At 39.6% G+C, this 15599-nt stretch overlaps 1 protein-coding gene across 38 annotated transcripts in view; it reads left to right on the top strand.

The window, feature by feature from the left end:
• Positions 1 to 663: 663 nt before the first annotated feature.
• The window catches only part of RIMS2 (regulating synaptic membrane exocytosis 2), a 603997-nt gene continuing 589061 nt past the window's right edge, over positions 664 to 15599 (top strand). For 7 of the 38 annotated variants that reach the window (XM_059165815.1, XM_059165822.1, XM_059165818.1 and 4 more), the window contains exon 1: positions 665 to 1165. In XM_059165815.1, coding sequence (XP_059021798.1) covers positions 990 to 1165 — 176 coding nt within the window. In that variant the 5' untranslated portion in view covers positions 665 to 989. Of the gene's footprint in view, positions 1166 to 15599 lie in introns of all 38 variants that reach the window. The other 31 variants (XM_059165834.1, XM_059165829.1, XM_059165831.1 and 28 more) reach the window with 12 other exon arrangements.

Here is a 15599-nt window from a genome sequence, read left to right as displayed (position 1 = left end):
CGGGCGGCGGCACCGAGCGGCGGCGGCAGCAGCGGCGGCGTAGAGAGCCGGCCCTCGGCGCCGACTCCAGGGACCCAAGGGGCGGCGGCGGCCGAGGGTCCGCGGGCAGGCGCGTGATGAGGAAGCAGCAGCGCCCGTCCCCGCTACGCGTCGGAGCGCGCTTGGATCCGGGCGTTGGCAGCCGATGGGCCCCGGCCCCGGGAATCTCCGCCGCTAGCCCCTGTCATCCCTTCCTCGCTTTCGCTTCCTCGCTCTAGCCCGGAGCGCTCTCCGGCGGCCGTGCTCGGCCCCGCGGCCCTTTCCCGGGCGTTTCTGGAGGAGTCCTCCCTCCGCGGCGCCTGAAGCCCAGAGACGCGTCAGTCGGCGGGACGGCTGAGCTGCTTCTCTGGGAAATTAGCCCCTGTGTCCTCACCACCCTCTCCGCTCCCGCCCCGGCGCCCCTCCGGTTGGCAGGACGCGGTCTCCCGGCGCTCGGAGCGAGTTCTCGGGACTCCCCCAGGGGGGCTAGTTCGCAGCTCACCCCTCTCCCCTCCGCGGCGGCGCGCGCCCCGCCCCCACCAGACACACTCCCGCCCGGGCCGGCGCGCCGCCCTCCCGCCCGCTCCCTCCAGTCACCCCACCCTTAGTCGTCCCCGCCACCTTACTCCACCACCCTCCCCCGCCGCTCCGCGCACACCGCGTCCCAGCCCGGCCTCCCGCTCCTTTCTGCCAAACCGCTCACTTGCCAGCCCTTCGCCCCCGGGAAGAAGAAACATTTCCCGGAGCGCACTCCTCAGCCCTCACTCCCCCCCCGCGCTCGCCCTCCCCCTCCCCCCGCCCCTTTCTTTCTTTCTTGGGGGAGGGGGGGCTGTCGCCTCGGATTGAAGGCCATTGATTTGTATGTATTTGTCCCGGCGCCGGAGGCTGCCCCAGCCGCCCGCGCGGGTGCCGCCGCCGCCGCCAGTGGAGTTGCCTCCCTGCTTCCCTAGGGTGGTTAAGCTCCACCAAACATGTCGGCTCCGGTCGGGCCGCGGGGCCGCCCGGCTCCCACCCCGGCGGCCTCTCAGCCGCCCCTGCAGCCCGAGATGCCCGACCTCAGCCACCTCACGGAGGAGGAGAGGAAAATCATCCTGGCCGTCATGGATCGGCAGAAGAAAGAAGAGGAGAAGGAGCAGTCGGTGCTCAAGTAAGGACCCGGCTCCATCTTCCCGCCTCCCTCCTTACCCTCCGCCCCCACGGCCGCTGCCCTGCGGCCGCCTGCGCGCCCCGGATCGCCGCCCTCCCTCCAGCCCGCTGCGCCTGGGCCACGAGGGCTGCGGCCGGCGCCGGCAGCCGGGGCTGCTTTCTGGGTGTCAGAGCGCGGGGGTGTGTGCCGGGGAGAGAGGGCGCCGAGGCCGGCTGAGATGAGGGTGCAGAGCCCCGGGACGTTGTGATTTTCCCGGGCGTCCTTCCGGCTTCCCCCGCGGGCCAGTTTGGCTCCAGGGCCCCCACGGGGCTGAAGCTGAACCCAGGCTCCGCGCGTCCCCTCTCCTTTCCAGCCGCCCCCGCGCGGAGGCAGTGACTGGGGCAATGAATCCAATATGGCCGTGCACAGGTGCTCCCTGGCCGGGACCCGGGCGAAGGCGCGCCGCTGGGGATGCAGGCGTAGCGGTGGCGCCTCGTCCCGCGTTTCCGCAGGGCGGCTCTGCCTCCGACGCGGAGACGAGCAGAGCGGCCCACGGTCGCTGCGGGCAGGAGGGCGGCGGTGCAGGCGAGGGGCCTAAGCTCTGGCATGTCTCGGGTGGGTGTGCGGCCGCCGCCATCTTCCAGCCCCTCCCCCTCGGCGGGTTCTAACACCCTGCACTCCGCTGCTCTTCCTGTTTGCAACTAGTAAATCTGTTTAATCCCGAAGAGACTCTGGAGAGGCTCCCGTTCCTTCCACCCCAGCAGTTTGGGATGCTTCCTACCTTGTGAAGTTTTACTACTAGTGTTCGTAGTGTAGGCATCCGGGATTTTGGCGAGGGTGGGATAGTAAAAGCAGCACCCAGGCATCGGTTTAGCTCTGTGGAACTTCAGCACCAGGGAACTGTCCAGACGCATACACAGCTTTGAGACTCCTTTTCTTGTCAGGCTAGCAAAGAGATTTGTTTCTACAGGTTTGCTTTTAAATGTTTTATGGGTATTTGGTTTCTCAGTTACTGTATGAAAGAGATTATGCAGGAGATGCGTAACCTTTTTGTGTTTTTCCAACTCAACTTTTTTTTTTCTTTTTAGTGAAATGAATTATTTATTCACTAAGAGATTAACTTGTACAGTTTATGTGCTAAAGGTGGGATGCTTTTTCTGTGTGTTATCAAGTTTCCCATATTCTCCACAGAAACATACAGTTGAAAGAGTAGAGTTCCTCTGTGAAGGAACTAATACACTGACCTCTAATCATGTAAACTTTAAAAACAGGTTGTTGAATTCAGTATTCTTTAATACTTACAAAGAAACAACTTTCTGTCTACACATATATGTTTTTATATTTTAATGAAAAATAATATAATTGTGGTAACGAATGTATTAAATGTCTGAGAAAAAGAAAATTTCTCAAAAAATATTGAAGCACCAAGATAGCAAATGTTCCTGACATATTAACTGGAATAAAGAAGAATTACTTCTTCAAAGCTAATTTCTGGGTTTGGAGACTTGTTTGGGAATATGATTGATTAGTAGGCTTGGGAAATGAAAAACCGTTAAGAGATTTAAGTAGTTTATTTTAACTAATGGAGGAATAAAGCATTATTTTTAAAAGCTTTTTGAGCATCTGGTCACTTTGCTTTAAATATATGTACTGACAACAGCAAGCTTTTGAAAACTTAGAGTTTGATATTTAGATATATGAATCTATATTTTTACTATAATTGCAATAAAATTAGTGGTTCCAAAATGATGTCAAATAAAACATAGGTTTTATTTCTTTGACCCATATATTTAAATGTACAATGTGTTTTTATTTCTTTGTAGTATGCTATATCATAGTATTTGGTGGCTACTTCACTATTGTTCTGATATATAGAAATGTAAATGAACTTTTGAATACTAAATTAAGAATTACTCAGAGTGACCAGTATGTTACGTTAGGAAAATGTTGTGAAAGGGTTTTTCAAGTAGGTACATTACATTACATAGATTACTTTTCTATGTAAACCTACATACTATGCAAATACATATAATGTTCATCTATTCATAATTGCACAGTTTAGGTAGAAACATTCTCTAAACACACATACAGTCTATGAAATTACATTGCTGAAAAATCTGTTCATATTTATTTTAAATATCTATTTGCATTTCTACCTAACAGTCTTAGAAAGAGTCATACCTCAAAATGGCCTACCTGGTTTCAGAATTATTTTTATATTCATTTGAGCAAGAAGTTTTTTGGAGATTAAAGCATAAAGCATCTAATTTTAGATGTTGTTTAAAAATGTTTTTGGCTTTTGTAATAAAGTAAGACTAGGCAAGGAAAATGAGGAAAAGAAGACTTTATGATAGGATTATAATAAAGACTGTTTTGAAGAATTTTATGATTTATTAAATAATATCAGTATTGGATATTAAGTTATAAATACTATATGTAAGAAAAAGTGACACTAGTGTTCATCAATAATTACTATTTTTCATTAAGTTTTAGGGGCCATTCATCTGTTCAAGATAACATTATCCTTTGTTTTTCTTTAGTGATGTCCATTTAATTGCATGTTAACATCTATTCTGAGAGAAGGTCATGGGCAGAGAGAAACTGAAACTCTAGTTCATGTCTGTAACAACTATGTTAAAAGATAAGTTTGTAATAACTATATTAAAAGATAAGTTTGATGTGTGAAAATTTGAAACCATTGGATGAAGATATTTTCATACTAAGTATTCATACAGAGTGGGGCATACATCCTAAAGTATACATCACGAGATGATACGTTGGAGTAGAGGAAGAGAGTATTAAAACATATTTCTATTTGAAATTTGAAAAAGAAAAGTTTTATTTGAAAAATAGATTTGAAAAAGAAAATAAGTTTTACTGATATTTAACATATAGATTTATGATGTTAAGATGCATATAATTTATGAGTAAATATATGTATATTAAGAAGCTCATGCCTGAGATAGATTGTAGATTTTAATGAGAGGTGAGCAATCAAAGGAGATTGAGACCACTATTGAGACCATTACTATAGTAATCTTTCTCTTTGGGAAGAGATTAAGTAAGAACCATTTATACTTGATTATTAGCAATTTCTTCAAAGCCTTGTTGAACATCCACATACTCAAGAAATCTGTCACCATCAAGTAATTTCATTTTACATGGGATTGAGATACTAAAATTTTGGAAGCATTTTTATATCTCAGTGGATCCCTCAATAGATCAGTAATTACTTTTATTTATCTTTACATGAAAATTCTTTTATAGTTTTAGTTTTGATAACTCAATCTACTGGTAAAATCTATAGTGTTCTTTTACTTATTAATATTTTTAAGCCTTGTCTTTCAAAGAAAAAAAAAGTACTCTTCTTTGGAGTCTGTTTTGCAGCATCTTTAACACCTGCACATATTAGGTACCTAATAGGTAATGTTGATATGACTTGTGGTAATGTTAATGAGGCAGATTATTAATTTTATTGGGAAATGAAGAATAATTTCTTTGAAAGAAAAGCATAATTTATTAAGTTTATATTTTTCAGTGAGGTTTTTTTTTTTTTTTTTTTTTGGATGTGGTATTGTGAAAAAAATGTATGAGAAAAACAAAACCACCGAAATCAATAGGAAAGCATTCATTTAGTAAGTGTTTATTGAGTTTCTACTATGTGCATATCTTAGTCTTTCAGTTGAGGGTTTTTTAAAATAACAAATTAGAAATTATGTTTCTTGATGTATAAATTATTTTTTTATCATTAGTTTGGCTTTTCTGTTAATGTCAAAGGGATAATTTATTCCCCAAAAAAAGGAAGTCAAGAGTAGAAGTTTCATGATAGATCAGAGTGACAATTTAGCTTACATTTAAAACAGAGATGAGCAGTTCTAGATTTTTTAAGTAATTTAATTTTAAGAGCATTTTTCAAAGTCAATTTATAAGCTTCTTTATTTAATGGGTAATATTTACCCATAGTACAAAATTTCTTAGCTTGCTTTTCCCTAAGCCAGAGGCAATGACTCTTGTCAGTTTTTTGTATACCATTCTAGAAATATTCTATATGTAGGAGTAGATATGTGTGTACATCACACATATGTCTGTGCGTGCACACAGGTATATGGATGTTTGTGTGTACATATAAAAAACACAAATGTGTATTGCAGTTTACTTTTTAGGAGATCAGTTCCACACCTTTTAATATATAGTTTTCTCATTCATTTTAATGCTGCATAAGATCTCATTTTGTAAATACTCTTTAATTTCTTTAACTAGAGCCATATTTTTGGATATTTAGGCTGATTCTAATTATTTTGCCATTAGAAACAGCACTGTGATAAATATCTTTGTACATATATAATTTCCTATGTATGTGAATATATCTTTGGAATAAATTCCTAGAAATGCATTGTTGGGTCAAAAGGTCAGTGTATTTTAAATTTTAATAAATATTGCCAAATTTACTTTCACAGAGTAAGTATGTACAAGTGACATAAACTAGGGAGACTCTTACATCCTTTCCAATTCAGTGTGATAATCTTTGCCAAAATATAGTTTGGTGAGAAATATGCCGTTGTAGATTTAATTGAAATTTTCTTATTATCCGTGAGGCTGAGAGCCTTTTACATTTGTTTAAAGTCTTGTTTTTTCTGTTGGTCATTTTTAGTGATTGTAGAAGCTCTTTTTATTGTCATTTGCTTTATGACTTTTTTTATTGGTCAGGATTTTTAAAAAATGTGTTTGAATTTATTACTTTTTGTTTTATGGCTTTGGGGTTTGTGATATAGTTAGAATGATCTCCTCATTCTAATATTTAAAAACCTACCATATTGTCTTCTCACAGCTAAATGAATTTTTTGTTGTTAAATGAATTTTTAAGAAGAAAGCATGTCAAATAATAGATGTGATTTGATTATGAAGACTTTTAAATAAAAATCATTATTGTACACCTAAATAGCCATGGCCATTGTCAAAAATTGAAAACCAATAGTTCCGAAGAATTTAAAATGCATTCTAAAACATTGATTGGCATTTTATGAGATAATACATAATAATATAAAGTACATCTTTATATATCTTCTATATTTTAAAGTAACTAGGACAATTAAATAATATCTTCTTGTTAACAATATATATTGATAAAGAACCAATCACACTGTCTGACAAAGAGAGAGGCAACGGAGGCAAGAGTGAGGGACCAGATGGATTTTGACTCGAAACCTTATTTTACCAATTAATAACAGTAAGGTCTTACTTATGTTGTTAAGTACTCTGAGCCCATGTTTCCTCCTCTCTATTCTCTGAATAATAATGCCTACCTTGAAGGATTGCTGTGATCAATATAGAGTAAATGCCCTGGCATAAGTAGGCATGCAACAAATAGTTGTTATTAACTGATTCTAGACATGACATCAGTTTCTAGACCTTAATATTATTATAGCATTCCTGTGTGAAATCTTAGCTTTTCTTTTCTTTCTTTCTTTCTTTTTTTTATTTTTTAACTGAGACATTCTCTTCCTTGTCTACTGGGACATTAAAAGAATACCTAAAGATTCTAAAGTGACTTCATTATTTATCTAGAAGGTCAGGGTGGAGAGGGGAGGTGATGGATTGGAAACAGTTTCCTCAGCAAAAACCATTCTTAGAGAGTCTGAAAAAAAAAAAGGAGTAGTAGTAAAAATAATACAGGAAATTATTGGTTTTCAGGAAGATACTGATTGTCTTGGGTGAATGTGAGGGAACTAGTTTGTGCACATTGTTCTTAGATTTGTCTGGGATCAATTTTTTTACTCTACTAATATGTATTTATTTGTCTTATTCATATTATATCAGAGATTCAGAGACTCTCATCATGTTAATGGATTCTGAAGAATTATTACAGTTCAGAGTGCGCCCCTCCTTTGCGTTGCTTCTCAGATGCATGCAATCTTTGTATGACTTGCCTCATTCTCATCTTTCTGACCTTAGCTTCTTTTTTTCCTTTTTTTTTTTTAAAGTTTTATTTATTTGACATAGAGAGAGAGAGACAGCGAGAGAGGGAACATAAGCAGAGGGAGTGGGAGAGGGAGAAGCAGGCTTCCTGCCCAGCAGGGCTGTATCCCAGGATCCTGGGATCATGACCTGAGCCGAAGGCAAATGCTCAGCGTCTCAGCCACCTGGGTGCCCCTGACCTTGGCTTCAAGTTTGTGTCCTTAGAGAACTCCTTCTTGCCCACATATTCATAAGTACCTTCTTTCTTCTTTTTCACAACATCTTTAACATTTCTCCAGTTATGCTTATTAAAATTTACAATTTCCTTATTTGCTTATGGTCTGTCTACTCTGCTAGATTATAAACTTCAGGGGAGCAACCCTTCTGTCCTTCTGTCCTGCCATTTCAGCCTCGTCTTCTGACCCAACACAATGCTTTATGCATAGTAGTACTCAAAGGTATTAGTTGGGTGAATGAATGAAACATGGGGAATGAGATACTGTGTTCATTTAGGTACTGCTTGCTTTCAAGGTGAAATTCAATGATCTAAAAGAAAAAAATTTGCTCAGGTTGTGGTGCCCTTATTTTTGAAATCAACTATAATTTTAAACATATGTCCAATGTTGCTTATATTGCTAGAAGCAAACTTACAGTGTTCGTGTATGATTGCAAATCATCTTTTTTTTAGACTAAGCACATATCTGTTTTAACTAGAAACCAGAAGAAATTGTGATATGTCATTTTGAAATTTTAATTATTTTTTCATATAAGGGATATTTGGCTTTAAGAATTATTACATTACTTTCAAAGTGTTTGACAATTTCTAATGTGCTTAATAGAGCTGAATGGTAAGTGAAGTACAAAATATTTTGGATAGAAACAATTCTCCCCAGAGACAGACAGTTGGAGGCCAACTATAATCATATGAACACATTGAAATGTAAAGTGTCATGAAAAAATACAGGGTGTTTTTTGTATGTCATGACCATAGTAAAAAATATGTCAGACTAATCAAGTGAGAATGTTGTCTCTTTGGTATTGTTTGAGGGTGTCAGACATTTTATCCTTTTAAATTCTTTAGAAATTTTACTCCTACTAGACATTAAAGATTCTAGAGAATAGAGATACTGTTGTATTCACTAGTCATCTGATGAAATACAGATATCTATCTCTGGGTGTTAAAACACTTTGTACCATTATCAGCAAACCCTTTAGGGACTCACTATAAGGAACATGATAAACCACAGTTACAATATTGCATGATGAGTGCTAGGAGACCACCGTGCACAATGAACCATGGATATATTTTTAGAAGACGAGCACTTGATCCGGTTTTGGAGGGGATGACATCTAGGCTGAGGCTTAAAGGATGAGTAGATGTTAGTTGGGCAGAGAAAGATATTCTAAGCAAAAATACTAAAACTCCCAAGTTTTCCTACCCCAGGGTTTAGCTTTGTAATAGAGAGGCAGGACATGGTCAAGAAACTGACTTGAAGTGGTTTAGAAGGTCTGGAACATAGGGTTTATTAGAGGTGAGTCAGTAGAGGAGACTTGAGAGATGGCAGTGGTGAGAGCTTCAAAGACTTTATATATTTTTCTTTTGGTTCAGATTTAATCCTGAAGGCAGTAGGGAGTCATGGAGGGATTTTAAGTAGCGACACAGTATAATTAGACTTTTGTTGGAAAAAAACACCATTCAGTCTGAGGGATTGATGAGAATGTGTAATGCTAGAGACAAGAGCAGTAGTTAGGAGACTCTTCTAGTAATCCAGATGATACATGAGGGAGAAACGAAAGAAGGCAGTCCCGGTGGAGGTGAAGAGGCAGGAGACCTTTAGAAATATTTGGGAGCCAAATTACTGGAATTTGCCAACGGTGTGTAAAGGGTCAAGTAAGCTCTTAGGATGCCTGGTGCGCTCAACTGACCGCTATACGTAATATGTATCTTTGTTCATCTGATGGCCAACTCTCTGCATGGGTCTAGTCTCAGAATCTGAGTTCTCTTGAGAGAGCCCGTGGGGGAGGCTTCTTTTATTGTTTTACTTACTCTAAACAGTTTATAATGTGGATGTTTATAGAAGTGACTACAACTTGCGATACAGTGGGGTAGGATGGAAATAATAGAGTAGTAATAGGAAGGGCAAAAGGGGGAAAGAAGAGAAGGCGAAGAAAAAGGGAGAAGAAGAAGATCAGGACTATTTAAATCCATTCATAATTGTGAGGAAGCCTACTTAATATTTTAGCTTCAAAAACTTTTTTGTTTTTGTACTGAATATATTACCGTTGTATAGTTTTTTCAGAACTGCAGGTCTGTTTTCCTTTTATTGAACATTCCTTGCTCCCAGTGACAACTTCATCTCAGTGAATTTCACTTTGGGTGTTTTTTTTTTTTTTTTTAAAGATTTCATTTATTTATTTGACACAGAGAGAGAAATCGTAAGTAGGCAGAGAGGCTGGCAGAGAGAGAGAGGGAAGCAGGCTCCCTGCTGTACAAAGAGCCCAATGTGGGGCTCTATCCTAGGACCTTAAGATCATGACCTGAGCTGAAGGCAGAGCCTTAACCCACTGAGCCACCCAGGCACACCTGGGTGTTTTAAACTATTACACAATTTTTGTTTTGTATAGTAGATTTAACTAGGACAATTTTTTTTTTAAGCTTACCCTCTGCATTTATTTATTTATTTATTTATTTATTTTAATTTTTTATTTTTTATAAACATGTATTTTTATCCCCAGGGGTACAGGTCTGTGAATCAGCACTCACCAAAGCACATACCCTCCCCAATGTTCATAACCCCACCCCCCTTCTCCCAACCCCCCTCCTCCCAGCAACCCTCAGTTTGTTTTGTAAGATTAAGAGTCACTTATGGTTTGTCTCCCTCCCAATCCCATCTTGTTTCATTGATTCTTCTCCTACCCACTTAAGCCCCCATGTTGCATCACCACTTCCTCATATCAGGGAGATCATATGATAGTTGTCTTTCTCCGCTTGACTTATTTCGCTAAGCATGATACGCTCTAGTTCCATCCATGTTGTCGCAAATGGCAAGATTTCATTTCTTTTGATGGCTGCATAGTATTCCATTGTGTATATATACCACATCTTCTTGATCCATTCATCTGTTGATGGACATCTAGGTTCTTTCCATAGTTTGGCTATTGTGGACATTGCTGCTATAAACATTCGGGTGCACGTGCCCCTTTGGATCACTACGTTTGTATCTTTAGGCTCGGTGAGCTCAAAAATTTTTTTTTTTTTTTAAGATTTTTAAAAACTTTATTTGACAGAGAGCACGAGACAGAGAGAGAAAGAGAGAACGCTCTCAAGCAGGGAGAGCAGCAGAGGGAGGAGAACCAGACTCCCTACTGAGCAAGGAGCCCTATGTGGGACTAAATTCCAGGACCCTGGGATCATGACCTGAGCTGAGGGCCAGTGCTTAACCGAATGAGCCACCTGGGCACCCTACGAATTTCCTTTTTTGTATATATTCCTACGTGACCTCCTAGGGAATTTTGGAAATGTAAGTGTAGTTCAGGAAAGTGTAGGAAAGATATTAGCTGTGGAGATGACATTGTAGTTGGTGAACATTCTGTTCTTTTTTGTATTAGTGAATTACTGCAGATTTCAGTCAGTGTTGTGTTATGAAAGAGAGATAAGTTTTGTTGGATTTTGTGATGGGCAGTTTCAGAAATAGTATTAGAAATAGGATTATAGAAAGGGAAAAGTTAAGAACACAGCTAGATCCAGAATTGATACAATATTATTTCACCTGCCTCTTTCTAGAACTGTTGTTACCCACCCAAACCATAGGCAACTAGATAGTATAAATTAGGCTAAGAATGGACAACTTTTCTACAGTTTATGTATTATGAACATGTATTGTATCTATGTTATATATACATGTTAAAAAGCTGTAATTTGTGTTTTCCATATCATATGGTGGTGGCATTTAGAGTTAAGAACTTTTATACAGTTTATAGATTATAAATATTTAACATTCTTATGTAACACTCAGAATTTGGTAGGTTCTGCTCCTGCTACACAGAGATGCTGGTTAAAAGCTCCTTTAGACACAGGAAGAAGATGGAACTCTCTATGCACTTAGGCAGTTTTTTTTTTTTTTTTTTTTTCCCCTCCTAAGTTTATGTTCAGCTGTTAGGGAAAAATAACTTAGCAGTTTCCTGCATCCTGCAACTCAGATTCTGGGATGCTAAAACTGGGGAAAAAAGTTTATACTAAACTGTATAGCTAGATAACAGAATAACCATAATGGTAGTTTTGGTAAAGGGTTTGCTTCTCAGGCACATACATGAACAATCTGTTTCATCATAATCACATCACACAGAATCCCTTTTGACTTAAAGCTGAAAGAGTTAATGCTTTTATTCACACACAAATTTTTTTTTTTCCTGTAAAAAAAATGAATTTTGTAGTGGAGATAGCTAGGCTTTCATCAAAGATTTACATTCCTCTTTCACAGAGTTGTTGCTGCCCCGGCCTGGGCTACCTTTTCCAGCTTTCCTTGTTTCTAAATGGGTTCTTGTGATTAAGTTCTGGCTAATGATTTAACCTTGCCTTCCCTGGCACTCCCTCTCGTGTCCCCCCCTCCCCCGCTAGACTTTATATGAATAAGAGATACATTTCTGTGTTAAGGCACTGATTTTTAGGAGTGTATCTATTACTGTGGCTATCTTAAGTAATGTCAATTTCCTTATTATCTGTTATTTATTTAATTCTGGGAAAATTTTACTTAGAAAGGATGTTTTTACTCAGAAAGGATTATTTAATTCTGGGAAAGTTTTACATCAGAAAGGATGAGTACTAACATGGATGGAACTGGAGGGTATGATGCTAAGTGAAGTAAGTGAATCAGAGAAAGACAATTATATGGTTTCACTCATATGTGGAACATAAGAAACAGGGCAGAGGACTGTAGGGGAGGGGAGGGAAAACAGAATGGGAAGTCATCAGAGAGGAAGAAAAACCATGAGAGATTTTTTTTTTAAGAGTTTATTTATTTGTCAGAGAGAGAGAGGGAGAGAGAGCGAGCATAGGCAGAGTGGCAGGCTGAGGCAGAGGGAGAATCAGGCTCCCTGCCAAGCAAGGAGCCCAATGTGGGACTCGATCCCAGGACGCTGGATCATGACCTGAGCCGAAGGCAGCTGCTTAACCGACTGAGCCACCCAGGCGCCCCACCATGAGAGACTCTTAACTCTGGTAAACAAACTGAGGGTTGCTGGAGGGGAACCGGGTGGGGGGATCGGGTAACTGGGTGATGGGCATTAAGGAGGGCACGTGATGTGATGAGCACTGGGTGTTACATGAAATTGATAAATTATTGAACACTACACCTGAAACTAATGATGTACTGTAAGTTGGCTAATTGAATTAAAAACAACAACAACAACAACAACAAAGAACTTTGGTAAAGTTTTAAAGTTCCCACCTGCACTAGTCAACTCCAGAAGTACTTCCATGGTAATGAACTTTATTACCACAGGTTGATTTGTCTTTAATGATTAGTCTAAGTTAACTTAAGTCTTAACTTAGCCATAGGATTCTTGAATACAGAATTTACCAGGAAAGGATTGTTCTATCTGCTTGGTGACTACTGGGCTGTACCCCAACTGGGGATTTGTTCTTGAGTTTGCAAGAAGGTACATCTACTGAATCATAAAAGAGACACTTGCTCTGGAAGCAGAGGTAGACACAGACTTCATGATGAGACAAAAAAAATGTGCAATCCTAGGATCCATTTTAGAATAAATTGAAGTCTTGTGTTAGAACTTTTGCAGGGTGAAGCCTAATGGTTCAGTTCCATTTCCAAACTAAAGGTTAGGAAGCTTTATAGAAATTGTAAGTGAATTTTGTAAGACCAGAAAGAGATACAGTTGAATGTCGTTGAACTTTTATTACTGCATGTTACATATTTTTCCTTTTAACCCTCTTGATCTACTCCTGCTCTTCTACTTTTCCCTCACTTTGCTGTATACAGTGGAGGCTGACCTCTATGGATTGCACCAATGGGCTCTCTTGTCCCTGACTTTCAGTTGGCTTCTCTGTCATGAGATATTTGTGGTTTGGAGGGAAGGGGGGACAGTGAGGTCATAATATTTTTCCCAGTCTTCCTTTGGAGTAGGCCTTTACAGTTGGTTGTCTGTCTACTGAAAACAACAGTTCTATCTGCTGGCCCTCTTAGTATAGCTACTTTCTTCTGGTTCTAGCCCACCTGTACTGCTTGTTGGTTTCCTTAAGCCATGCCCACACCTTTGTAAAATAGTCTCTTTATTAAACACTAGTTACTCAGTTTGGATATGCCATCTGTTTGCTTTGCTGTGGTTCAGTAAAAGTTTATTGGGATTGTGAATGTGAATGGACCATGACTTGAGGTATTCACAATCTACTTTCTTCAATATATCCACAGTAATCTTTTAACGAATCCCTCTGTATGTCATGTTCTTTAATTCTTTGGTTATGCACATGCCCTTACTCTGTACCTGGTGAGCAGTTTTGTGTCCGCCTCCATTGCCAGGAAGAGATACAGTTCTTTGATATATGTGTTAGCTGTCTCTTCTCTCAATTGTTACAGCATTTTGTATATAACTTTTTAAAATAATGTTTCTGATATGCAACAGTAGTTACCAATGTCTACTTTCTTGTTAGTATCACTGGTTTCTTTGAAGTCCTGGGGCAAGTCTAATCATCTTTTTATGCCCAGGGCAGTACCAGGCATATAGTTGTTAGCCAATAAGCATTTGTTAATAAAACTTGGTGCGTGTGTGGGGATCATTCTAATTTTGTTCTTCTTTCTTCTCCCTCAGCTCTCAAATATAATCAGTTACCAAATCCTGTCATTATTATCTCCCAAAGATCTTTGTGATCTGTCTCCTCTCCATCTTCATTATTGCTTCACTATTTCATGCCTTTATTATATGTTTCCAAATAGGTGTCTCCTCTTTCAGGCTCACCACTTCTAACTCAACTTGCATAATAGTACAACAGTCTAATACACAAATCTATTTTAAAGTCCTCACTATTCATCATTGCCTCCCACTGCATTTACTATAGAGCCTAGATGTCTAGGTGTGTCACAGAGGTCCTTTTGTGATGTTTTGTCAGTCTTTATATCCTGGTTGTCTTTCATGGGGAGCACTCCACCTGTTTTGGTTGTACTGAGTTAAAGTTAGTTCCTATTTTTAATCTTCCATCTATAGGTTAGCATACACTGGTCTCTTTGCCTAGAAAACCCTACCCAGTTTTCTCTGGCTAAGTCCTAATAGTTCTTTTTTTCTTTTTAAGATTTTATTTTTAAGTAATCTCTATACCCAATGTGGGGCTTGAACTCACAACCCTGAGATCAAGAGTCACATGTTCCCCTGACTGAATCAGCCAGGGCCCCCTAAGTCCTCCTACTTCTAATTCAGATTCATCTCAGGTTTGAAGCCAGCTGAAAACCAGGTTAGATGACTCTGTGCTCTCATAACCCTTATTGCATGCCTCTGTTGTAACTGTTAACAACATTAATACTCAGTAGCCAACATGGACTGGATGCTTACTGTGCTATTGGGATGCTATACTTGATATGCATTATCTGATTTCAGCCTCTACAAAAATCTTAATGAGATCAATACTATTTTCTCATTTTTACAGATTAAAAAAAAATGCAGACTCAAATTGTATGCTCAAAGTTTTCTAGGGAGTCAGGATTTTAACCTAAACAGTCATATTCTAGAATTTGTGCTTTTAAGAGCTACACGGTATTATTTTATAGCTATTGACTTACTTTAAAACTCTTTTCTGTTTTTGCAGTGGGTGGTCCATTGTGAATGGATATAAATGTTTTTTGAATGAATAATTAAGTCTGGCACTGCCTAACAGTGGATAGCTGTTGATACCTTAAGATGTGATTACCTTTGGGATTAAGTGGTCATATTTGCAAGTAGTTTCATTGATACCTCTCTTGAACATGAGAGCTATTGGTTATGGTGCATGGTATTAATTAAACCAACAATCAAGCATGTGTTTTTAACAATACATGAAACCAGTGAGGGCAAAATATAATACCTACTTCAGAAGCTATTATGAGGTTTAATTGAGTTTACATTTGTAAAGCCTTCAGAAGAGTTGCTAGCACATAGTAAATACAGATGTTTGTTAAATAAGTAAATAGCTAGAAGAGGAAAGCATTGATAACTATAGAGGGTATCAGTCCAGTTTATTATCAGTAAATGCTTTTATGAACACTCAATTTCTTAATACCTGAAAGGACATTGCTACTTTCTTTAATAAAGGAAGACCTAGATCTTCCAAGGTTTAAATAGCATTCCTTCTATTAGTTTTCTACTACTAACAAAATCAGAGGCTTAAAAACAACACACATTTATTATCTCACAGTTCTGTAGGTCAGAAGTCTGGTCTGGGTCTCACTGCACTAAAATGAAAGGAACTGGCTGCCTTTCTTCCTGGAAGCTAGAGGGGAGGATGTTTTCCTTGCTCATT

Source organism: Mustela lutreola, chromosome 3 (genome assembly GCF_030435805.1).
Source record: "Mustela lutreola isolate mMusLut2 chromosome 3, mMusLut2.pri, whole genome shotgun sequence".
Classification (NCBI taxonomy): domain Eukaryota; kingdom Metazoa; phylum Chordata; class Mammalia; order Carnivora; family Mustelidae; genus Mustela; species Mustela lutreola.
The sequence above is the reverse complement of the archived record's forward strand: the minus strand, read 5'-3'. Positions and strand labels throughout refer to the sequence as shown.